General features: G+C 44.9%; 3 protein-coding genes across 4 annotated transcripts; 2 read left to right on the forward strand and 1 right to left on the reverse strand.

Moving 5' to 3' along the window:
• The first annotated feature begins 6,136 nt into the window (after positions 1 to 6,136).
• On the forward strand, positions 6,137 to 7,128 carry LOC117837562 (cyclin-dependent protein kinase inhibitor SMR1). The gene has a single exon (XM_034717246.2). The coding sequence runs from the start codon at positions 6,356 to 6,358 to the stop codon at positions 6,749 to 6,751; it is 396 nt and encodes a 131-aa protein (XP_034573137.1). The 5' UTR covers positions 6,137 to 6,355; the 3' UTR covers positions 6,752 to 7,128.
• A 2,337-nt stretch (positions 7,129 to 9,465) lies between these two features.
• LOC117837561 (uncharacterized) lies at positions 9,466 to 21,993 on the reverse strand. 2 transcript variants are annotated; one of them, XM_072290580.1, is made up of 25 exons: positions 21,737 to 21,993; positions 20,032 to 20,199; positions 19,873 to 19,947; positions 19,506 to 19,584; positions 19,182 to 19,246; positions 18,996 to 19,085; positions 18,667 to 18,756; positions 18,328 to 18,414; positions 16,898 to 16,981; positions 16,657 to 16,776; positions 16,515 to 16,543; positions 16,038 to 16,170; positions 14,862 to 15,341; positions 14,171 to 14,652; positions 14,034 to 14,097; positions 13,852 to 13,954; positions 13,600 to 13,772; positions 11,891 to 12,016; positions 11,692 to 11,762; positions 11,440 to 11,502; positions 10,751 to 10,823; positions 10,424 to 10,543; positions 10,257 to 10,334; positions 10,000 to 10,050; positions 9,466 to 9,908 (listed from the first exon to the last, which is right to left on the reverse strand). In XM_072290580.1, exons 4-25 carry the CDS (start codon positions 19,525 to 19,527, stop codon positions 9,798 to 9,800), a joined length of 2,715 nt encoding a protein of 904 aa, XP_072146681.1. In that variant the 5' UTR covers positions 19,528 to 19,584; positions 19,873 to 19,947; positions 20,032 to 20,199; positions 21,737 to 21,993; the 3' UTR covers positions 9,466 to 9,797. The 2 variants fall into 2 exon arrangements, with proteins under 2 accessions (XP_072146681.1, XP_034573136.1); XM_034717245.2 differs by lacking the exon at positions 21,737 to 21,993 and adding an exon at positions 20,281 to 21,457.
• On the forward strand, positions 21,066 to 23,128 carry LOC117835612 (uncharacterized). Its single transcript, XM_034714962.2, has 2 exons — positions 21,066 to 21,083; positions 21,718 to 23,128. The coding sequence occupies exons 1-2, from the start codon at positions 21,066 to 21,068 to the stop codon at positions 22,723 to 22,725; spliced, it is 1,026 nt and encodes a 341-aa protein (XP_034570853.1). The 3' UTR covers positions 22,726 to 23,128.
• The last annotated feature ends 1,551 nt before the right edge of the window (positions 23,129 to 24,679 follow it).

Genomic DNA, 24,679 nt, shown 5'->3' on the forward strand with positions numbered 1-24,679 from the left:
CAGTTACTGCCGACCTACTGAAGTTACCGGCCTATCCGCGCGGTACCTACGTACTGCTGATTATGCAATGCAGAGTTTCAACATGCATTTACCAAAGTAGCACATCATCAAATGATTTTTGAAACTATGAGGTCTCACAATGCAAGATTTCATTGCACTATTTTATAGGTTAGGCAAAGCATTAAATTGTAATATGGTGTTGTGATCAAATATGTTACATGAATTATATAGCATAGTATTGTGATCGGTCTGTACTCAAATTCATGTTCAAGGTGTAGCATTCTCACTGAAGAGTGAAGAAACAAGCATGAGTCTTCATAAGAAAGCAGTATCATTCACATTAAATAAAATATACTATGAGAGAGGAGCACCGTACCAGTTTAGGCTGGAAAAAAAATTTAGAGTACTGATAGAAAATGAACACATATACGATATATTGACTCTAGTAGTAGTCAGTAGGTTCAGAGCAATAGGCTGCAAGCCTACAAGGTAAACATTCAGGCGGGTGGAGAAGCAAAGACGGGTGGAGGACAGCGGGAGAAGCAAAGACGGGTGGAGGAAAGCGTATGAGGATGAAATGATTTCCTCTCGGTGCAGGTTTCACCTGATCTCAACGGTATTGGTAACTGTGACGGGAGAGTTTCATCATGATGAAACTCTGTTGCTCTCTCTCTCTCTCTTCATAATTAGTATGCCAAGTCAGCAATTTTGCTGATGTGTCGCAGCATTTAATGAGAATGAAACCCTGATGAAATCCCTATTGAGACTGGCCTTACAGTACTGTACACTGCACGCACGCACCGCCACTGAGTCAAGCCACTGTTTGCCGATCCCAACAAAGGTGAAAAGCAATTGCAGGACCTGCTGGCAATAGGTTACTTGCGCAAGAGTGACGTGGCAAGGGTTTTTCCACGGGACGGCAAGGTGGAAGTAGTGTTCATGGACAAGAGAATCATTCTAGCTCGAGCATTGGGTGACATCAAGTAGCACACGCACTTTGGGGTTGTCAACCAGCCAGCCTCGAGCTCCATAAGCATAGGCTCCAGCCGTCCTCCAGCGATTCCAAAGGTTGAGGTTCAAGTCTTCGAGATATTCATTGGCTCGAACGAAGCTAAGCCTGCCGTCGTGTGTTGTAGTATGAGTGAGCATCATCGAGATTAGAAGCTGCCCCTCTTATCTGCTTGATCTTTGCATTCTTCTTGTACTGTTGCAAAAAATGTTGCTAGCTTTCTAAGTAGTAGTACTAATAATATGGATGTGCTAGCATTTGAGATCAAATAAGCTCAGTATTCAATACCGACATAAGCACATTTGGTGCCAAAATGGAGTCGGACGGATCGGGTGACTTTGTAGCTGGACATAACTAAAACAAGCTTAGTAAAAAGTTTATTATGAGTGAAGTCATCTTGCCCGATGCTCAGTATTGACTCAGTACGCTTGGATTAGTTTTAGTCTTGGCTCCAAACTTAGCCCTTCTCAAGCTTAATCCTTTGGCAACCCTACTTGTGGATAGCTTGGTGAGCATTCATATATGACAAAAAAGTCTTACCAACTAATGCACGGATGGAATACATTACTGTACCATCACGGTTCTCCCGCGTCCAACATTGTTCACCTCACCACCGCGGAGTGCACCACAAGAAAATCGACGCAACCATGGTAATTGGGGGTCCTTAGCTCCTCAAAACTTTCCCCTCGATCCCTTGTTGCGCTTATTCTCCTCGATGGATTCTATCTTAAAACACACATTGCTAACACTAGAAAACTACTCTTTTCTTTCTATTCTATTGAGATGACAAAGGAGAAAAGGTGGATTTCCGGCTGCAAAATTCAGAACAAATTAGAACCATTAACTATAATTTTAATTTTTTTTTTGAATTGCAGTAGTGAACGACTCTTAAATCGGTATTCTCCCCCCCTCCATTATTTTTAATGGCATAATAAAATAGAATAAATGTTTCCCTAAACTGTATATAGGGAAATTCCAGGTCCAAATAGCATTATTATCTATGGATCCCCCTTCTAGCTCTCCCCAACATCGGTGGCAACAATTTCACCGCTCTCTTGCCCCGAATTTGAAGGGTTGTGGACTAGATCCATGTTTGTCTGGTTTGGATCCAGCCACGCAAGCTCCTCCTTCGTTGCAAATTCACGTGGGACGTGCTAACCCTGTTAGCAGTAATGGCCGGGGTCATCATGTGCTTGGACATGGCACTAGCGAGGGCCACACAAGAGCTAGAAGGTTGCATGAAACTATGGTAGTTTGGCACGTGGCACCAGCTGTTGTCAAGCTACGAGCTCGTGTGTACACATGGTGTGGTACGAGCCATGGCTATGGAGGTATCGTACTACGTCTACTGATTTTGAACGGGCGTTCCCGCATCAGGCAACGACTAAGGTCATGCAAAAGTGTCGCTGCAAGTAGAGGTTGGCAAAGTCCACTTACCGTTGGGGGCATAGGGCATCGTCTTAGCTGCATGCAGTGGGTGCCTCAGGCTCGTGGCGATGAGGGGCTTGCAAAAAGAACGACTATAGCGGATGCGTGTGTTGGTCACTACCTACACACTACACTAGGTGCTTGGGCGATCAATGGTTGTTGTGCGGTATTTCTACCCCTTTTGTATAGGGCTAAGGTGGGACATGACGAGCCAAAATTCTCAACCACTATTGTTGGGCCGATGATGACAACGCGTGGTATCGTATTCTCATTGGAGGCATTGCCTAGGAGATCCCACACCGTACCGCCTCGGTGGATATCATTTAGTGCGGGCATATGTTGCTAGTTTGACGAGGCCCTGCCTCCTTGAGTCCGTCACTTGTTGCATAGGTATGTCACTAACTCTCTTGGGTGGCTTACGTTTGTTGAATCAAAGCTACTTTGCTGTGGGGTATGTTGAACTCAGCAACGATGACATGCCATTGGTATTTTCATCTTTTTTGGGTGGGAGGGTAAATCATATGTAGGTGGCAACACTTGGGGGCCTTTGGTTGATGTTTGCTGTATGAAGTTGGAACTGCTTATCTTTGTTGCAGCAAGCCTACGATGATGACACATAGTGACCTTTGTCGGTTGTGTGTAGCGGTGAAGCCAGAACAAGATATAAGAGGGTCACGTAGTGATAAACGAGTTGTTAGAGGATTAAAAAAAATCCTTGATATATATGGTGAAATCTGTGTGTGCATTAGTGAAGTTACATAGCATAGGGGTCTGTGTCCCCTTCCCTAGCTACGTGGCTGGCGGGTTGATCGATAGTAATGTTGTGCTTGTTATGTTTTTGGATGGTTTATAAATAGTACGAATGTTGCTTGGAAATTAAAGAAAATTTTACCAAGAGATTAAAAAAAATTTCACGGTCAGTCATAGTTTTATAAAGAAAAAATTTCCTAGCAATAGTACGTGTCCGTAGGGATGAGAACTGCCAGAACGTCTTCCAAACAGAAAAGATCAAATACGGTGGATATGGTAGACGCCGGCGCGGCGATGCGTGGAGCTTCGTCACACGTAGTCACGTCGACATCCGGCGGGGCCGCTAGCTACTGCTGCGAGGCGACGACAGGCGACGTGAGGAAGTGGGCGGCGGCATCCGAGGCTAGCTCGCGCGTCCGCGGCGGCGGAGGCGGGGGCGCAGCCGCGTATGGGCACGCGTGGTGTGAGCCCGCGGCAGGGAAAAACAGAGCTGCGGACGCGTCGTTTTCAAAGACTGCTGACGCCGCGCATTGCAGGCAACGCGCGCGCATGGCGCGAGATTGGCGACGCGACGGTGGCCGGCTCTGGCCGCAGCCTCGATCGCGTGGTGTCGCCGTGGTCCGCCCTTCCAAAGGACAGGCCCCTGGAGAGTGGAGACGAGGTGAATCCGAAGCCCAACTGGTGGTGGCCCTTCTGCTTGCGGTGTAGTAGTAAATGGAAGCTGACCTGAGCAACCCACTGCACGCCCGCGCCAGCTGCGGATTCGGGTGCCGAAACCCATGCGCCGGGAGCCGCATCCGATGCCGGGCGCCCCTTGACCCTTTCCATCCACACGTGCAGTGCGCGCCCAACACTAGTGTGGCAGTTAAAACTGCCGACCTGGAAGTTACCCCCCGCGCTCGAACAAAGTTACTGTTTACAGATCCCGACATGATAATCCTGGCGATAGTAAACAGCGCGCGCTAGCTTAGCTTAGCTTAGCACTTGCAGTACTTGGGAATAAAGTACTTATGATCGGACGTGGCAAGGATTTTCACGAGGTGAAAGCTAGCAGCTCACGGACAGGAGCATCAAGGTGGCTGGAGCACGAGTGACATCGAGCCACACGCGCTGTTTAGCTAGCTAGGGTTGTCGATCAACCAGCCTCGAGCTTGGTACCGGATTGATCCGAGCGTGTAGCTGCGCAGGCTTTGAGGTATACTATTCCATGAAGCTACGTAAAAGCCTAAACTCCGTTCAGTGTGAAAGTAGATTTTAAAGGTTTGAGGCGTACGTACACGTACTATAAGCTTATAAATTTATTTTCATTATATAAAATATAATCCCAATGAACTCAAGCCGGTAAATTCAGCTGGAGTAAGTTTCAGCCTAATTAACTTGCTAGCCGGAGCTCATATTATATACGACAAGCTTCTCCCGATTGACCAAACGCACCCCCTCCTTTTTTTTTTACACGGCGTCAGTATTCAAAAATTTCACTGCACTCAGGTACGTGTAACACCCTCCACAACGACGAGTACCTGTCACGAATTTCTTCTCAAAAGAAAAGTTAATTAAAAGAGCAAAGCGCGCGGTGGATTCCCTCGGCGAGTCGGCGCTGTCCGCGGCGCGCGTCGACGGCGAGGGGACACGTCGACGGCCGGGCGCGGCCGGCTAGCGGCGAGGCCACGACAGGCGGAACGTGGCCGGGCGAATAAATCAACGCGCACGGGAGGAGGCATCCGATGCTGCCCGGCCGCTGCGGCGGGCCGGGGGGCGCAGCCAAGTACGTGAGGCACGCGCGCCCGTCAGGGCTGAGCTAGCTGAAGCTGAGATGAGTGTGACAGGGACAGGGGGGGCGAGCCAGAGCCACTGCGCCTATCCGGAAATTCGCGGCGGCTCATGGAATCCCAGGCGCGGAGCGGCGATTATTTTACGCGGGCAACGATGCGGTATCCTATGATCGCCTTGTCGGCTACCTCCGGCCATTTTAGCTCTACCATGGTCTCTCTTGTTCTTGCATACAAGTCCCCTACGTTGTTGTATTCGCACAATGGTCCTTGGCTGAATCCTAAATGGGTTGGGAGGAAGGACTAGCTAGGTCAAATGTGACGCCTCCAACGGAAATCCTGGATCCTGCACCTCTAGGGGCAAGGCTAATGTAACCTTCAGAGAGAAAAAAAATAAGTGTAGTGGCTATAGAAAATAGTACTTCTTCGTAGTCAGACACTCAAATTCACTGAACTTTTACTAACACTACTTTAACAAGCGAAGAAGATTAGGCACGATCTTTCTGAATCTATTCCGTGAGATATTTTCTTGTAAGCAGATAACTAGGTTTTATTTTCAAATCTAATCCGAACGTATGTTGTAGGTCTAAATTCAGGACATGCATTCCTTCAAAAAAAAATTCAGGATATGCAAATTAATTGTGAAACTTTTTTTGGTGGTGCTACAACTTTATTAGGCCTATAACTTTTGCTAATTAGCAGCTGGGGAGACATTATACCACTTTGAAAAAGAGAAAAAAAAGGAACTACCACAATGAAAAGTACTCCTAATTGTGTTGTGACTTGTGAGAGAAAATTCTTTGGAAACTGTCCAAATCTATTTTGATTTGTACGAGCCGATCAATTCAAGCGAGCAGCCATGATATCGATAACAAAGGCGTGATGATGAAGGCCCACGATCCGGATTGCCCTTTTGGGCGCCTGGAGTGTGTGGACGATTCATCTCCTCGAAGGGGCTGATGGTTCGGTCGTGCTCCATTCCTACTAATTTTTTAATGGAGTGAGATTCAGCTTAAAGATTTTTGCCGAGTGAACATAATGATTGAGGCGAGTGGGGGCATGGGCCGTGCGTGTGCGCACGATTTCGGGTGGGGGCTATCAAGGACCTAAACGCAATAACAAAAACATTCAAACGTGCTAGGTACAAAAGGACACCCGCCCAATACAAAAGGGCCGATACAAAGGGCCCTTTCCCCCAAAAGCAGAACATATCCCCAAGCAAGAAGTGCAGAGCAGCAACCAGCAGCAAGAAGAAGTAGGCAAGTGCCCCAAGCAACTCGCGCCGGCCCTGTCCTCGTTTCCTCTCCATTCCACGCTCATCCCGCCACACCACCACTGTCTCTCCTCTTCTTCCCAAGAAAGAAGCATCACAGGACAGCCCGGGCAGCCGATATCCGCCATGTCTGCGTCGCCGGAGTTCTACAAGCCCGCGCCGCCGGCGTTCTCGCCGTGCAGCTCGCCGCTTCTCCTGCACGGCGCAGGGGCGGGAGTGGCGCCGGAGGAGAGCGCCGCCGCCGCCGCGGCGACCGTGTGGCAGGAGGAGGACTACCGGTGCCGGACGCCGACGAGCGGGGAGAGCCAGGTGAAGCCGCCCGGGACGTGCCCGCCGGCGCCGCGGAAACCGCGGGCGCCCGCGGCCCCCGCGCCGTGCCGGAAGCGGCTGTTCGAGGTGGAGGTGTTCAGCCTGCGGCTGGAGGAGCTGGAGCGGCTCTTCTGGCGCCCGCACCCGACGCCCCCGCCCGCCCAGAAGAAGCGCCGGAGGGTGGCCTGCCCGGAGCCCAAGAAGAAGAGGTAGCTAGTAGAGTAGCAGCTCGCGATGCTAGTAGTAGAGTAGCAGCTGGAGCAAGCCAAGCGGCTTTGGCTTGTGCAGCTGGACCAGTTTAGGAAGTGCATGGTAGGATGTTAGGAGTACTGCGTTTTTACTGCTGTACTTGTACTACTATATCTCTCTCTAATCTCTATAGCTAGTTCTACATACTTGTACTGGTTTAGTGTATGTGATGATAGTATTGTTATGGCTTCAAGGTTTAGTGTGATAGGCAGGCAGCTGCATGCCTGAATCCGCTTCCATGTGTAATAGCCTGTGTATTGAGAAGCTCAGTTGTACCACTAGCATCATACAGCAACTGCCATCCGAGTTCCCAATGGACAATAGCTTTCTCTTGCACGCAATAGCATTCATATGTGCTTAGTTTCCTCCGTCAAGATCGCTAAGCTAAGCTTGCTTTCTGCTTTCGACCTACTCTTGCTTGTGTAGAAGGCTGAAGGCAGACCAACAACGGGGATTCTGGTAGGAGAGGAGACAGCTCGTGCTCAACCACGCACAACTCGTGTTTTCTTGTTATAAAACTGATGAAGAATCCTTGTACTTGTAGCACTAGGACTTCGCCTTTTTTTCCATATGACGGAGCTGACGCACAACCGCTGTGCAAACTAGAGGCCTTCGTTTCGTCCAATCCCCAGCTCGGGCCTCCCTGCCGCAGCTGCCAACAAAGGAGAGGGATCTGTGAGGCGACAAGCGGAGCGATCCAAGGCGGGTAATCATGCGCCAGCGAAGTTAACCGAAAACCGGCAGCAGCTTTGCCCAATTGCCCGCGCCTGGCAAGCGCTGTGCAGGGGGCTGTGCGCGCAGGTGCGGCAGCGTGGCGGAATAATTTCCGCGAACTGTTGCTGCGTGTGGGGGATGGAGGGTGGGGAGAGCTCAGGAGATCACGTCACAAGCGAGCAGTTGCGGTTACGGCTGTCCCGCGTCCAGGGGCGGTAGGATGGATCATCGGCAGGCGGCGGCGCGCGCACGAGGGACGTGAGGGGGACACCGAGGCCGCGAGTCCCGCTGCCATGAGGACGCTGGACGCCCAGCGGTCTCACTTCTTCTTGCAGGTTGCAGCGGGCCTGGCAATGGCGCCAGCGGATCCATATCCCATCCACTGGGTTTGTGGACTCAGTGGGCTGGGCTAAGATCCTGTGGGCACGCGGCTATGCAAGGGCCGAGGAAGGAGTCTCCCTACGCAGTCTGCACAGTGGCGGTGATGATGGCAGGACGAGGAAGAAGGAAGGGGTCAACTGGAAACACGGACGATGATACAGTCCACAGACCTGAAGCTGTCTTAAAACTTCAGAGGAATCCTGCGGCTTGAATCGCGTGCGTACGAATTAGCCAGAGCTGCTAATAAAAGTTTCTGCCCAAATCTTTTAAGAGTTAATACATGGTCGGTACTTAAGGCTGTGTCACTCGTATCCTCGTACTCTCAAAATGTATATCAGGCTCTTTGGACTCGGGTGTCACTTAGGTCTTTGTACTCTCAAAATACATATCTTACTCCCTAAACTTAGCTTCAGGTGTCATATAGATCCCTAAACTCTTGAAATGCAGTGTCATTCCATGAATACAACATGATAATATCAAAGTTTCAATCAAGTCACTTTTTTAACTTGTTTTATAGTCCCTTCAGATTTTCCTAATATTCATTTAATAATTTATCTTATAAACCTCTAATTTTAGATTAGTAAGTGTAACTACCAGTTATTCAAATTTGAACAACCTTCTAAGAATAATAGAGCACGTCTGTCGTGCGCACCTAGCAAGTAAAGATATTGCCTCCAAGTAAAAGATCATCAGTCTTTTTAGATTCAGCACATTAATATTCTCCACACACGTTGAGTTGAAATTCAATTTATTTGACTATAATTAAATTATATCTATGTAAAAATAAGTTTTTATCAATTTAATTGAGATGACATATGCTTTTAGAGAGTATATGGACTTAGATGACACCCGAAGTCAAGTTTAAGGGGCTAGATCTGCATTCTAAGAGTATAGGGACATTAATAACACCTGAGTTCAAATTTAGTGAGCTATATATGCATTTTGAGGGTACGAGGATATAAGTGACACAGCTGTACAAGTTTAATACTCCAGAGGCCCGGAGAAGCCACACCGGCTGTTGGCTCACCACGCGAAGCCTCTCACCTTAGTCATCAATCAGCATATCCTTAATTCTTCTTGCTGCTGCATTTTCTCTTCCCACAGCGTTGACAGCAGAACGAGTATGAAGGCTACTGCCTACTGGCAACACGGATGCAAACAGACCTGATGTCGCTTTTAAAGCCCTGTGAAAAGTCGGAGGTTTCGTTACACACGAGGTACGACGATCGACGATGAAGCAGAGCTCAGACGGCCTTAAAGCTCCTGTAAATCCCGAGGCCGGTGCTGCACGCTGTACCTGTACGTACGAGCAAGACCAGAGTCGATACCAAACGTTCAGCACGATCCAAGACACGGAGTACAAGAATCCATTTACAGCACCACTGATTGGTTCAAGAATACCAGAGCTTTTACTCCCTCCAACTCATATTATTTGACGTTGCTCGGTTCATTTTTGAACTAGCCAACGTCAAATAAAATGATATGGAGGTAGTGCTATGCATCTGCGACGCATTCGTGCGGTCATTCAAGCCGCCATCTGCGGAACGCTGCTACAGCGATGGCATCTATGAGAGTGAGTGGTATTTATGAACCATTCATCATATTTATTGAGCCAAATGCTCCATGTAAAGGTTCAGTACACAGTTCTCTTCCTTTTGGTAAATGGCAACTCGACTCGCCCCCACATGCTTTGATATGATACAGGGTGTCATCGCTTAAATATACACCATGGATGGGCGGGTGATGGCCTGATGGTGATGGGGTTAGCAATCAAAATGGCCAACAGGTGAAAGAATCGACAAAAATGATTATAAAAAGGAGGGAAGAAAAAGAAAGAGAGAATAAGATACAGCTCTATGTGCAGCAGTTGAAGCAAACAAAACAAAATCAATCACAGCAGAACCTTCCGCCGGGTCTACGAAGCCGCCTCAATCTTCTCAACTGTTTCTAGTCTCGTCTTCCGTTTCCATCCTTTCATGGTGGCCACAAGGTTAACCAACCCGACGACCTGACTTTTGCTATATTCCTGTAGAGTTAAGAGGCAGCAGGTGCTTAATTTTATTTGTCTCAAGTAAAGCAATCAATCAATGGGAGATGAAGTTTCGCAGGGTTCTTACTGGATGAGACCGTGCCCAGTGAACGTACTCGGTCTCCGGCAAATAGTAGGCCTGTTTGATCCGCACAAGAATTGTTAACGGTGATTCCCTTTGCCAGGATTTCAATAATGTAAGAACAAAATGAACATAAAAGGAAGCTGCTTATTGCGGAGGACAGTAGAACTGCAGATTGGTGAAATGCTCGAGGCAATTAGCGAGTACCACCATTAAGTAACTGGTACAGTACAAACTATCTACTACTAATTCGCTCTTCTTACCTTTATGAAAGTGTCCACAGTTTGCAGCTTCGGCCTTACATTTGCTGATACAATGTGCTGCAACCCATTAATTAGTACCTGAAAGCACATCAAAGCTCACTATGGATTCTTTCGTGGCATTGACTTCATCACGAATATGTGATAGATCTGAATCAAAAGAATCAAACCTGCAGGTCAAGCGACATCAATGCACGCCCTTCATCAGTGCACCGTTTCACTCTAGAGAGACCTTCCACCAAGACTTCTGCTATGCTCTCTATACCGTACTCCATCAACAGATGTTGGAGCTGGGAAGCACACAAGTTAATTCACTCTGGGTATTGGTAAATTCATCATCAAACGATTCAAAGTAAGAAAGCTGAACATTCCTTTCTAGATGACAAAGCAGAACGAACTCTATTAAGTTTGAACTACTTAACACCAGCATAGAATTAAAGAAAGGGGAACAAAAAGACAAAAAAGAAGGAAATACTAGTCAATTCTCACACTCTTACCTCCTTAGAAATTCCTCCATGGTCTAATCTTGTTTTGTAGTGTTTGAACTCACCCAATAACAAATCAACATATCTGCAAATAATAAACACCTAGTCAGTGGCGCAACTAAAAACCCACACCAGTAATTGCACTCTTTGCCCTGGTTATGATAATGGCAATCAATTTCCTAAAGCCTCCTATACTTAGAATCAGGCACACTTAATCCCTGTCTATTAGATTGCAGATTTTTCTATACATTATCACAACTTGCAATGCATTCAATTACATCATGCTCAGCTGAATACTTCAGATGCGAATTTGTTAGCACAGGGCTAAAAGGTGCAACTTTCTCAGCAAGTATGGAGAGATATATACAGGAAACACTAAACACCAGATGCGTGCCAAATATTTACAAATTCAATGGTACATGCTAGATGGTCTGTTCATCAACTGCTGAAAGAAAATGAGCACAAATCGCTTTCCTACAGTAATAATATAACGAAGACATTAAGGCTTCCAAGATTAGATTTAGACATGGTGAATTACTATAAAATTGACGTACAAATGATTATTAAAGGTACCTAAGGAGTGTTCAAAGGAAGCATAAGAAGTTAACAACAGTAGCAAAAAAGAGCAAAAAAAAAAAACAGATACCTAAACAAACAATATCCAAATTGTTCATAATGAGAAGGCTTAAACATAAACATACCCATTGTGCTCTATTCCAAGCTCCTTCACCTCCCATTTAGCATTTGCAATCTTATCTGGATACCTGAAAACACATTCAGTACACGATTCAATTGAGCATACATGTGAGGTGACTCAAAACATCAATGCGTGGCTGAGCAAGGTACTATTGATCTAAATCCAAACACCATGTCATTATCCATGATGATGCAAATCCCGCACAGATTTTATATGGCCAAATAGAAAAAAGAGGAGACTGGATGATTTAACATACCCATCAATATGCAAAAGCATCCGTGCACTCATTCTGTGAATGTGCTCAGTCAAATCTGGAACAGAATCCACCTACCACAAAAAAGGGCAAAGTTTGAAATTATATTGCATCTTTTGGATTTACAGACTACCAAAGGGTGTTCACCGGGATCCCACAGGAAAAAAAATACTGCAAAGCCTCCCAAAGTAAAGAGACGTACCAGTGTTCTATAGAACTCTTCAACAGCATTAGTGTTATTTTTAGACAACACTGAGTGCAGATGGGCTTTAGATCTGTTCAAAACTCGAGCAACCAACGATACTGTTTCAGCAGCTGCACATCTCTCCTGAAGGAAAAATAAGTTGGCATGCACTTTTTAAAATGAGGACATCGAACTAGGGAGTCACGTACATGAGGAAGCTATCTTTCCAGACAAGTGTAAATAAAAAGGTATTCTAGCATACATAATGCTATCCCTTCTTAAACACCTAGAAAGCAGAAAGGTAACTTCAGAATCACAGATAGTTTCAGTTCAGCCTGTTAAAGTTCATTAGGAATGTTTACAATAATAGTGATGTCGGTGTTTAGACCCGGCAACCTACCGAGGGGGGTGCCCGAGGTAATGTTTTGGTTAGTGGGGCTCGCTGAGATCAGGAACTCGAAGGTAAACGTAGATACACGATTTAGACAAGTTCGGGCTGCTGAATAACGTAATACCCTACGTCCTGTGTGTTGGTTGGATTGAATTGCTTTCGAGGGGGGTCACTACCTCACCTTATATTGCCGGGGGCAGGGTTACAGGTCGGTTGGTTACAAGAAAACTAGTCGGATTCGACTGGATGAGTCCTACTCTTATTGCTACAAGTAGTTTTCCTAATCCTCGACTAGTTCCTCTCTTACGACGTAGACTACGCCGTCCTGCACCATAGTCTTCATGTCAGATACGTCTCGATGTCCAACCTCATATTTAGGACTGTCCGAACCTTCTGGTGGGCCCATAGATGTATGTACGACAAGTGAGACACATCCAATGGCTTTACAAGGAATAGGGATATTATCATAAATAGCTTAAAGAAAAAATAAATAGTCAAAAGGACCCAAAATCTCGTGCCTGCACTTCATTACTTCTCCCTAGACATCCATCTAGATTATTTACCTTGTCACTATTTTACACACCATTTGCTGAAGAAATTCATTATATGCCTACTTTTGCCCTCCACTATCTGCCACACTCTTATTTTAGAAATATGCTAATCTAATTGCAAGTCCACAAATAACCTCCAAGGGCTAGACACTCGCTAACCCCTTCTACATTGCATGCCAAAATTTTGCCATCCCAACAACCTGCAAGCCTATAGGCCTATTGCTTATTTGCATGCAATATTTGTCTCCAGACAATCATAATAAGCTAGTACTGTCACATCATCACTTAAGTTATGGCAGCATGGAGGCCACAACATAGAAATTAATTACTAAACAGAATATGTCAAACAAAATAGGAAGAATGGTCTCACGGAAATGTGAAAAACGTACATACTAAAAGCTGCACAGCTACCAGATATTTTTGGCTTGTATGCCTACTTTGAAACAGTTAACATGATAAAGATAATAAATGATTCTTGATAAGTTGCTAATACTATTGAGAGAATAGTGAGAGCAGATGAATCATATCTGCAGTGAACTTAATGGTACATATTCAAATTTTAGAGTTTAAGACCATAGGAGTTAGCGAACTTGAACTCTAATGAGGCAAGCTCAAGTCAAATAAGTAAAGAAAGTTTCACTTTTTGTCTATGACAGGGAAAAACTGCATAGTAAATAACTAAATAACACAGCTCAGTTCCACATGCAAGAAAACATGTTAAATCAACAAACAAGATGGAATTACATATGATTATGTAAGCATAATCATTAAAAATAAGTAGTTACCTTTAACCCATAGGAAGTGAACATTGAACTGGGAGGCGCAGTAGGCATCACATCCATTTGACCAAAAGTTGAACTCATTGACAAAGGGGATGAAGGTGAATATGAAACATTATGTGGTTTTGTCCACTGATCAGAGTCTTGTGTTATTTTTGATAAAGCAGCTTTAAGCCGAGCTGAATACAGAACAAGCATTAATAAGGACAATTACAAAAGTCCATGAGAATTTTTTGTTGGAGACCTCTAAATTCTTACATGATTGATGATCTGGTAAATGCCTGCCGCTTTGACTCCTGTCTTGGTGCCCAAATGTCTCATATACATAGTGATAAAAGATGCCAAACAGTTGGGAGATACCCTGAAAATTTTGTCGAGCATGAACCAAAGATATTCCACAAACTTCTTCACCCCGCAGTTCACTACATGACATAACTAACCTTAAAAAGCTCAACATTGACAATTTCCAGCTTTTGCATTAGCCTGGCGTATTTGTCCATCATCCTGATTCCAGTGGCAATTTAGCTTATGCAGTTATGCATAAAAACATTCTTAAGTTAACACAAGAATTTAATACCTTAACAGAGAAAGTGACGAGCCTGTCTGCGATGAAATATCTCCATCTTTCCAATGTGAATAATTGCCTTTTACAATTTTTGCTTTTGGTATCCTACTAGGCAACTGACTATCTTCATCGATGAAATCCGCTAGAAGGTCTTCATTCTCTTCATCGAGAGATGAATTATTCCCATTGCCATGATTATTGCTAACTGATGAGTCGAAAATCATATTGGACTTTGGGGATTCGGCAGAGCCATTTTCTAGCCTAAAAGAAAATGGATTTTCGATCTTAAGCCAAGAAGCGAATCCGAGCTTTTGCTTTCCCGGATTGGCTGTAGTTGAATTCGCATGGTAAGAATTTATTGGCAACTTGGAACTTCTACTGGTAGGAGAGCACAGTGCAGCACCGTCACCAGTTAGGCCAGCTAAACTAATTATCTGCGACGCTTCAGCAGACATTATTGTCCAAGATTCCTTTTCCAGTACCATCTTAAGTGCCTGCCAGAAGAATGATAAAACACGGTAAGTTAAAAATGCTGCATGCAAAAAAGACACAAAGTGAGTCCTACAATACCAATGGAAGAAAAAAGAAGCCTGAAAATGTTCCTAAAGACTACAGACACCTCATGCACTGCATATGCTTTTAAGTTATGTTTATGGCTACAGTTATAATAATGCTTAAATAGAATATGAGTTATTTGACGTACATATACATTTTGCCGGTGAAAGGACACTACGTAGTTCAAACAGACAGTCTTCAACTTCTGGCGGAACTCACTAGCTTCAAACCCACAAAATGCTTCACCCGCCAAAATGAAAATTGCAAGATCTTCATAGTTCTTCAGGAATTGGTATATGCTAGTTGAACAAACAGCTGAACTAGATAATAAAACAGATAAGCGACTTGTTGCCAGCTGCCAAAGATTTCTTCGTCCTCTTTGAAATGTTTGCGCAACAAGTTTTGTAGCATCTGTCCTCAGCTGATAGAATGGAGAATCCGTTCCTGATGTACTAGCATCAGGATTGCTGACCTCGGATGATGATGCTCTGTCACTTCTTTCAGCTGCAGAACCATCCTGAATGACTGCTGCAATTGACTGACCCCCTCCTGAATCAACTAAAGCTTCATCGTTATTCTGAGATGTCTCATTCTTGTCTGCTAGATGCGGGCCCTTGGACTCAATATTCTGAAGAGTAAACAAATAAATCATGAATAAGCGCATAAAAAACCTCGTACGCAAAATTAGACTAAGCATATATTGCACCCGACACATGCATATATATAGATTATTGGATCAATGGATCAGAAGACAGGTGAAATTAACTTGATTTATTTCATACGGAAAACATAAAATTATCCATCATACATCCAACATATAGTGCAACAGAAAATATAGGACAGTTCCCCAGCTCCGACTCCACACATAAGCGTGTTTAAAACTGATAGCATTTGACATCTTTTGAACCTTTCACCATCAATATATAAAGAAATGCATAGACTAAGATAGGTGTTGCTAGATTCATCATGAAAAGTACATCCATGATTTCGTATCATCTTAATTTGAGATGTCAAATTTTTCATATAAATTGCTGGTCCAAGTGTCACCTCGTAGACCATGTGGATGTCCTAAACATCATATATTTGAATCAGAGGGATATAAGAAGGATACTGAACTGTAAGTATCTGATTGGTTTAATTATTTTTATCTTCTTTTGGCTTTCAAATGTGACTAAATAGTTCATATGTTCAATGAGGCAGAAAATAAACTTTTTAGTTTCTCATATTAGTTTATTTTGGCATGACGAGCGTCGGAAGCATATGCCACTCAGTTCACATCTGTTAATCAGAGATATATGGTGAAGATGTCAACAATAAATGTTACCTTATCTCCTGGGGAAAAGCTCATAATAGCATAATATGAGCACATCAATGAAAATAAGCTCTCAAGGGTTTTCAACAAGCAGGGGCGAAGTTTGGGCTCAGGAACTTGAACACAAAGATCACTATATGTAAACCTGCAGGAAAAATAAGTATGGTTATGCGAGTGCTTTAAACTGGGGATGTATGACAGAATCTCTTCGGGACCTGCTTCTAGTGTCTATTCCAAACTCATAATCGTCTAGAGAAAAAAAAATAAAAAAACAAAGCAAACCATTTTGGGGGCCCAAAAACAATTTGCCACACAGACAAAAAAAAAGAAACTGGATCAATCACTGATAAAATTCAACTATGAAGTTGTCTGACAAAACACTAACCATATCTATATTCCATGCAATATTCATATCATCCAAAGCACTGTAATTCTATTTAAGCTTAGAATGCAGCCAAAAGAACCGAAGATAAGGGGCTGAATACACACCTATTTTTCTGCGTATTATTTCCAACCTCCTGCAATTACTTCGCAATTAGAATACTGAGAACATAATATATCAAGATATTGGTATGGACAATCATAAGAAAAAGTAAAACAAGACAGAGCATGCATAAAGCAAATCTAATACCTCTTCCAACATTTCTTTCAGGACATAATGTGTCCGAGAGAGTACTTCCTGCAAGAAGAAACTCTGCATCTTTTCAGCCATGCCACTAACATCACCCATCAGTGCATATGCATCAACAACCTACATTCATAATTAATTGTTAAATAATTTCATTTAAATAATGTTATTCTAGCGAATTAGACACAGCATAATTACCATGTCAATCCAAAAACCCATAAAAAATGATCTTGAGAACACTCACAGTTATATAGCTTTCTTCATTGAAAATCTGACAAATACCAAGTAAATGGGTGTCCAACTTTTGGATTGTCCGAGCTAACCATGCCTGCAATGTAGTCAGAGAAGAAATATTATCACAAGGATAAACATGAATCAGATCAGCTGAAATGAACAATGCATATAACTAGATTAAATTTGAAGGTGCAGAAGATTTTTCTCTGTTTGAATATATCTATATACTACCATTAAAAGAAAACAAGTAGGTGGTGATGGTATGTCTCCCATCCGACCACTCAGAAAGGTGAGCCCAGGCAGTCAGGAGACATGACTTTTCTCATGCTGTTGTTCCCCACTCTGCAGCTTCTATGGCCTCTGTGTTTATCCTTTCGATGGGACCCTAGTACCATCAAGGGCTGCTCTGTGGCTTCTGGATCTGTTCGTTGAGGGTGCCAACTGTGTCGCTCGATGCCTCGTTGCCAGCGGCAGCGACAGGATGGGGTGGGCGTATAAATCAGTCTCATAAACTGCTGCTGATTTACTGGGAGGCGGCTGTTATCATCGAGGATCACCAGATGTGATGATGCAATGCCAGCCTGGGGTAACAGATGCGGCGTCTCTGAAGAAATTGGGAGCACTGGAGAGATGAGGGCTATGGCAATCAATTTTTCTGCCAGTGCAAAATTGGTCTGGGGCAAAGTGTCTATGGAGGCGGCACGCCGGCAATGCTACCTGCGCCAGAGAAGAAACAGAGAGAACGGGGAAGGAGGCGGCATTGTGACTTGTGAGGACTGAAGCAGGGGAATAAGTGGGCCAGGAAATGGCAGCCCATTTAATCTTTTTTCTTTGTTATCTCTTCGCTAATTCATTTTTTGGAGTGTGAAAGAATGATGGATAGTTTTTCCTTATTTTGCATGAAACTTCTACCAGAGTTGCACAAAAGCTGCTTAAAAAATAATTGCACAAAGCTTTTCACATTTGTGAAAAAAAAAATCCATGTTGCAACTTGCATGGATGCAGGCCTGAATGCTACTCCCTCCGATTTTAAATATATGATGTTTAGGACAAGCCAGTCATGCATTTAAAAATGGAGGGAGTATCTTCTTGCAACTGGATACCGTTAGCTAGATTCTCTCTTATTTAGCACCTATCCACTAAATAGCAACATAGAGTAGGAGAACAAAGATATTGGTAAAAAGTAACTCAGGTAGGGTACATGATTTATGACCTTACAGTATTCATAGACACAATGACCATAGCAGTGCACAGATACTTAACTAGATAATCGTAAGAATTTGGTGTACTGGATGTTCCGTGGCAAAACACAGGCAATTAATTAGTACCACCAGAAGTTCAGATAGATTAAGACAACTTAAACTTTGAAGATTTAGGGAGGTAAACATCTCAACAGCAAAAGAGTGGTTATAGTAGGTGAGCAAAGAAAAAGATAATCACCTCGATCCCACGTCCCATTTCTTGTACAGCAGAAAGGCCTGAATAATTCTCCAAAATTTGCAAATATTCTGGCAATAATTGGAACGCCTACAAACATCAATAAGATAGCATTAGAGACCCAACATAATTATTGGAGGAAAATTAGTATTTAATAACATAGAGAACACAGATATTATGCTTGTTCTAGTCAAAAGGCAACAAATCCATATTCCTAGATGTGATTTATGGGTTTGAAATTTATCGTGGTAGAATTAAAATGAACAGCTCTCATATCACCTTAGAGTAAAGAAGTATACTAATGAAGCGAGAAAAAAATAACAATAGCTAAATTAAGCTCACCTGAAAGTAATTGTCTTTCTCAACAAAAGTTTCAAGTTCCATCTGCATGTCTAGTGCATGACGAAGCTCTGTAAGAATAGGAAGAACATCCTGCATTACACAAAAACTAACTTATTTATTTATAGATCTTCAATTCGATGTACCCACAGCTAGTGATAGTGGAAAATAAAAATATTTGAATTTACTGTGTCACTAATAATTTCCTCCTTAAGACATTAATTCATAATATGATGTTAGTTTAGTAGTCTACAAGGAAGGGTTTGGGAACAGACACCAAGCTTTCAAGTAAATGATGCAAATTAACATAATATATAAGAGCAAGCACCTACCAGCAAAGCTTGTTTCTTCTTTGATTTTACATTGACAACCAGATCCCTCGACAACTCATTCTTCGAAGAGGTTATATGCCTTCGTCCATTCTGAAATATTGATTTAACTGTAAGGCCTAGTGCGTAGATATCTAAGAAGGTAGTATCAAGCAAAGCCAGAAAGGACAGAGTTTCATGAGATATTACCATGCATATTACATTTGCAACCTTTAAGTCTTGTTCTAGTTCCATCACTAACTGCATCCCCTTCACTGACCAAAACTAAATATCAGTAGTCTGAAATGTCTTTAAAAGGGAGTCAACAAAGGTCACATTTTGGTAATATAACTGAGCCAAAACCAGCAATAGATATCTTCATTATTTTTCATAGCCAAAGGGAATTAAAGTCTGAACATGTTGAACGAGATGGAAACAAAGAAGGAAATATATGCATTGAAAACTATCCCATCCTATACAGAGAAAAAGATAACCAAAAACTGAACCTCTTATATACTCTAGCGTGAGACATACCCATTTCTTCATGGTGGCCCATAACATGATGTGACAATCGTTCTGCAATCTTGTCAAGCTGCGCTAATCTCAATGTAGACTGCAAAAAAGAAAATTACATTACCAAAACAAAGCACATTAATTTGGTTAAAAAGCAGGACGTTTGTTGCAAATTACGATCATGGATAACTAGAACGCTACTAAACGACAAAAGGGGATTGGTTTCTTCTACAGAGGTCGTACCTACCATTGTTGAAACCGTCACTAAACCGTTACAAACATAGCTACGCCTACGTGCACATATGCATGCAGACGTCACTCAATGGTATGGTAGATAAGCATCGTAAATAATGCCTTAGACAGAAAAACATAAGCTTTCCCCACCAACCTGCTTATCAAAATAGGTGGCATCACCGCCTTCTTCTGGAATACTTTGCAGAATGTAATTTATTGGATCGAACTCCTGCGAATGATTCAAAATTCAAACTCAAAACACAGCAATCCTAGCAGGGACAGACAACCACATCCATGCAAATGCAGCACCCACCTCCTCATAAAACACCTCCTCGAGCTCCTCCACGGGCTCCCCCTGTGGGTTACTCCCGTAGATGGAGACCAAGTCCTCCGAATTGGCCGGCAGGTTGATCCTCTCATGCGGTGGCAACCCCGCGATCGCACGTGCAGCAGCTGCCGCCGCCGCAGCTCGTTCTGGAACCTACATAAGGTTCAACAAAAATGTGAGCAACTTCTACCCCATTGATCCAACGAGGTGCGAGAGAGGCAGAGCGTGAGGGACCTCCGGGCGGGGAGGGGGCGCGGCGGGGATCGGGGGGATGAGGCCGAGGGAGCGAGCGGAGCGGACGGAGCTGAGGAGCTTCTCGCCGACGCGGGAGAGGTCCATGCCGCCGCCCTGGATCAGGAGAAGGGGCAGGAAGACGAGCGGGCTGGGCCCGGACTCGAACAGCTGCTCGCCGCCGCCGAAGAGGGATGACGAGGAGGCTGAGTGGGCGGTGGGTGGCGGCGGCGCGTCGCGTCGCATCTCAGCAGCGCCGCCGGCCGCCGCCGGGGACCATGAGAGGGAGCGCCGACGGCGGCTCCCAGATCCGGGCGGCGGTTGGGGTCGGGGCGCGTCGGCGGTGGCGCGGTTCGGCTGGATCGCGCAGGGGGAGGGGATGACTGGACAAGGTGGTTGGTCGCGTTGGGTCTGGGAATTCGCGGGGGGTGTGCAATAAAGCGGGGAGGAGACTGGAGGAGAAGAGGAAGAGAGCGGTGAGGTAACACGCACGGGGCCAACCGGCCAAGGAAGGGGATGACCAGTCCAGTCCGTCTCCGTCTCTCGCTCTCACTCTCCACTCGCGAGGGAGTGAACGACTTGTCTCGTGCTGTTTTTCTTTTTCCAGAGTTTCCAATGAGAGCTGCTTTTTTCATCAAATACCATCCAGCATGAGGCATCCACTACTCTGCAATTTCCACCATGCGAGTATGCTCATTCGTTTTTTCTTAAAAAAAGAACTTGTTCCAGGGCATTTTCAATACTCTATGATGGCATTTAGAGCTAGCAATGTCCATAATCAACGCCTCATGGAGAATCCTTGGAGAGTGAGTGGCTTGCCGTCTACCAGAGTCACATGCTGAATGAAGGAGGGTTGGGTTGTGTTGGGTTCCACAAGAGGATAGAGTGCGCGATCCAAGGTAGTTTGTGACTGCAAAGTTGTATGCATGCCAAAATCGATGGTCGATAATGGAAGTGAATGCAGAAGGTGATGAAACTACTCTAGTAGGATGCCATGTGGAATGCGATGTCAACTATTGGAAAATAAGAAAAAATTGATCTCACAGTATCAAAAGATCGTCGTTTCCGCAAAATACTATCCAAACTTCGCCGCTCCGTAAAATAGCATCTGAAGAGGTGTTTGGATACCAGGTGCTAAACTTTAGCAGTGTCACATCGGATGTTCGGATGCTAATTAGGAGGACTAAACATGAGATAATTACAAAACTAATTGCACAGATGGAGTCCAGTTCGCGAGACGAATCTATTAAGCCTAATTAATCCATCATTAGCAAATGGTTACTGTAGCACCACATTTATCAAATCATGCACTAATTAGGCTTAATAGATTCATCTCGCGAATTAGACTCCATCTGTGCAACTAGTTTTATAATTAATCTGTATTTAATAACACTTCTAATTAGTATCCAAATATCTGATGTGATGGGTGCTAAACTTTAGCCCCCAGTCCCTGAGTCACCTGGAAATAGCATTCACGTTCGGAGGAAACGCCGTCGCCTCCGTCAACCTCCTCCCCATTCTGGCAAGCGCGCTGCTCCACCCCGACCCCGCTGCCTCGCCGTCCTGCCCCGACGAGCTCTTCGTCGGCGGCGTCCTCCTCCCGCTCCCCGTCCTGCCCCCGAAGCCGGCGTCGTCCCACGCGGAAAGGAGCAGCGGTACCAGCCAAAGCGTGCCGCCAGCTCTGGAGCCGGAGACGGAGGCCGAGCCAGCGGAGGCGTCACTTCTTGCAACCGTCGCTCCGCCCACGGCCTCCATTACTTCGCCGGCGCCACCTGCCGCCGCCTCCACCGGAGGGTCCAAGCGCTGGACGGGCATCTTCTCCAAAAAGAAACCCGCAGAGGTGAAGGACAAGGAGAAGGAGAAGGAGAAAGAGAAGGAGAGGGAGAAGCGCAAGGACGGCGCCAGCGGCCGAAGGCAGGCGGCGCACGCCGGTGGCAGCAGGGGAGGCGGGGCTCGGAGCTGAACATCAACATCTGGCCCTTCTCCCGGAGCCGCCCGGCCGGCGGCGGGTCCGGGTCGTCAAAGCCGCGGCCGCCCGCGCGGAAGGTCAGCAGCGCGCCGTGCTCGCGCAGGAACTCCCGCGGCGAGGCCGCTCCGCCACGGCGGTGGGCGGCGAGCCCTGGCCGCGCTGGCGGCGGCGTGCCGGTGGGCCGGTCCAGCCCGGTCTGGCAGATCCGGCGACCTGCGGCCAAGCCCGCGCCCTCAGCCTCGGAGCTGGCGTTTGCCGACAGGCGGCCGCCGCCGCCGCAGACGCACAAGGACAGCAAGCCCGCCGGCGCTGCCGGCGGCGGCAGGAAGCCCGGCCTGGTCGGCGGCATCACCCGGAGGAGAAGCTTGTCGCCCGCCCTCGCCGTCGCCTCCCTGTGCGACGCCCCGGCTCGGATTCGCCGATGGAGGAGAGGGAAGCAGAGGGAGGTGAGGTGGAAGAGGAAATGCTTGGCGTGGTGAGGCGCGGGAGGAGGCGCTTCTGGAGCTGCTTGGCGCCAGCTTCGGGGGCAGGACGGGGAGCGGGAGGAGGACGCCGCCGGCGAAGAGCTCGTCGGCGCAGGACGGCGAGGCGGCGGGGTCGGGGTGGAGCAGCGCGCGGGCGAACTTTGGATGATATTTCGCAGAAACGGCGATCTTTCGATGCTATGAGACCAATTTTTTTTTTTTTTGATAAACATTGGATCTATCACGATGATGCACGAGGATGACATCTTCGTATACTAAGTTGAGAAAGAGATACGATTATGTGCAAGTATCCTATAATCATATGATGCCATGAATCAAAGGGCACTTACATTGACACTCAGCACTTATAGCATCTACATAAGAGCACAAGCTTCCAATAAAAGCATATATTCTTTCTTGTATGTATTAACAAGTTTTTAAAATGAAAAGGCTAACTCACGTTCGTGTGTTTTGGCCGGCTCCAACCGATGAATGTCATAAACTGTGATGGGAGTTTTATATTCACTAAACTTCGAGCCAGGGTTTTCACTAAGGAAGTGTTGGGAACTTGGGATTAGAGGGAAGAGCGCTAGCACAAAGCTAGCCTGACAACGGTGAGCATGGGAGTGGGGCAGTCATGACGTTGTTGACCATAAGAAGAGGAGGATATTGATTGGACACTGCCGAGGTGAGATCATATCAAGGCGTGACAAGTTGACACGACATTTGAGCTCACTGCCGAAGTAGGTTAGATTGCTTGAGCTCGCCGAAATAAAGGAGATTAGAGAAGATAAATGGCTCGAGGTATAAGAAGCACTCCGGCCATTGATCTTTAACTGAAAACATCACAGTGTACAGTAGAGGAACCCTTGCAAAATCACATGCTACTCCCTCCATCCTAAATCATAGGTTGTTTTGTTTTTTCTGAATTATAATTTTTACTAAATTATAGATCATTTTGTTTTTTCTGAATTATAATTTTTACCATGTACCTAGAAATAGTGTATATCTAGGTGCATAGTAAAAAATATGAATCTAGAAAAGTCAAAATAATCTATAATTTGGGATGGTGTGAGTATATCTTTGCTCCTTACACAGTTACACTGCAAGACTTGTTATTTTTTCCCAACAATTTCTTCTGACAAGTGGCTGACAATTTTAGTATATTTGTTAACTAATTACAAAACTGTGGGCAATGATGTCGTGGGGGATTATGTTGTTGGCAATTTTGAAAAAACTGTAGGGAAATCTAAGAACCATACTTAGAAAAATGTTGGCCATTGGAAAGAAAACACTAATGGATACTAATACAGTAGACCATTTGTAGAAAACTATAGGAAAAGATGTAGAGTCTTGTAGTGTTACAAAGGGTCGATGTCATATTATAAGCGTATTGTAGATCTTACACGAAAGAACCATAGTTTCTTTTGTAAGCATCTCACCAAGCAACCTTCCATTGAGCTTTTTCTCTGCATCTTTTCATTTAGAATTTTGTTCCACGGTTGTTTTTTTACCATTTGCATTCGAAAATGTAAATTGTTTTAGTTTGTTTATAATTCAAATTTCTCTAGATCAAATTTATAGAAATATATATATAAATAAATACATTTAAAATATATTTCATGGTGGATTTAGTAAAACTAATTTGATGTTATGATGTTTTTTGTTGTGATACTATAATTGTTAGGATGTTTTTCATACATTTGATTAAAATTAGGTAAATTTGATTTATAAAAAAACTAAAATAGCTTATATTTTTGATGAGGTATCAAATATTCCAAGGCGCAGGCATTGACAGTTCGACACCTCCACACAAGACCACAACTCCCACATCGCTGTCCGTCCGTCCTATCTCCCCCGTCCGACTTTTTACCTGCTCGCGCGGCTCATCCGCTCGCATGCGCCGAGGCGGTGACGCCTATGCAAGTCATCGAAAGCAGCAGGAAGGACAGAAATCTCACGACAGCAA

The sequence above is a fragment of the Setaria viridis genome, chromosome 9 (assembly GCF_005286985.2).
Source record: "Setaria viridis chromosome 9, Setaria_viridis_v4.0, whole genome shotgun sequence".
NCBI lineage: Eukaryota > Viridiplantae > Streptophyta > Magnoliopsida > Poales > Poaceae > Setaria > Setaria viridis.

Coding starts and splice junctions, on each gene's coding strand:
- LOC117837562 (XM_034717246.2), top strand. CDS start 6,356: ATGTCTGCGTCGCCGGAGTTCTACAAGCCCGCGCCGCCGGCGTTCTCG.
- LOC117837561 (XM_034717245.2), bottom strand. CDS start 20,523: ATGCGACGCGACGCGCCGCCGCCACCCACCGCCCACTCAGCCTCCTCG. Junction 19,948..20,031: donor AGGAGGTGTTTTATGAGGAG/GTGGGTGCTGCA, acceptor AATCATTCGCAG/GAGTTCGATCCAATAAATTA. Junction 10,335..10,423: donor TGATGTCGCTTGACCTGCAG/GTTTGATTCTTT, acceptor ATGTGCTTTCAG/GTACTAATTAATGGGTTGCA.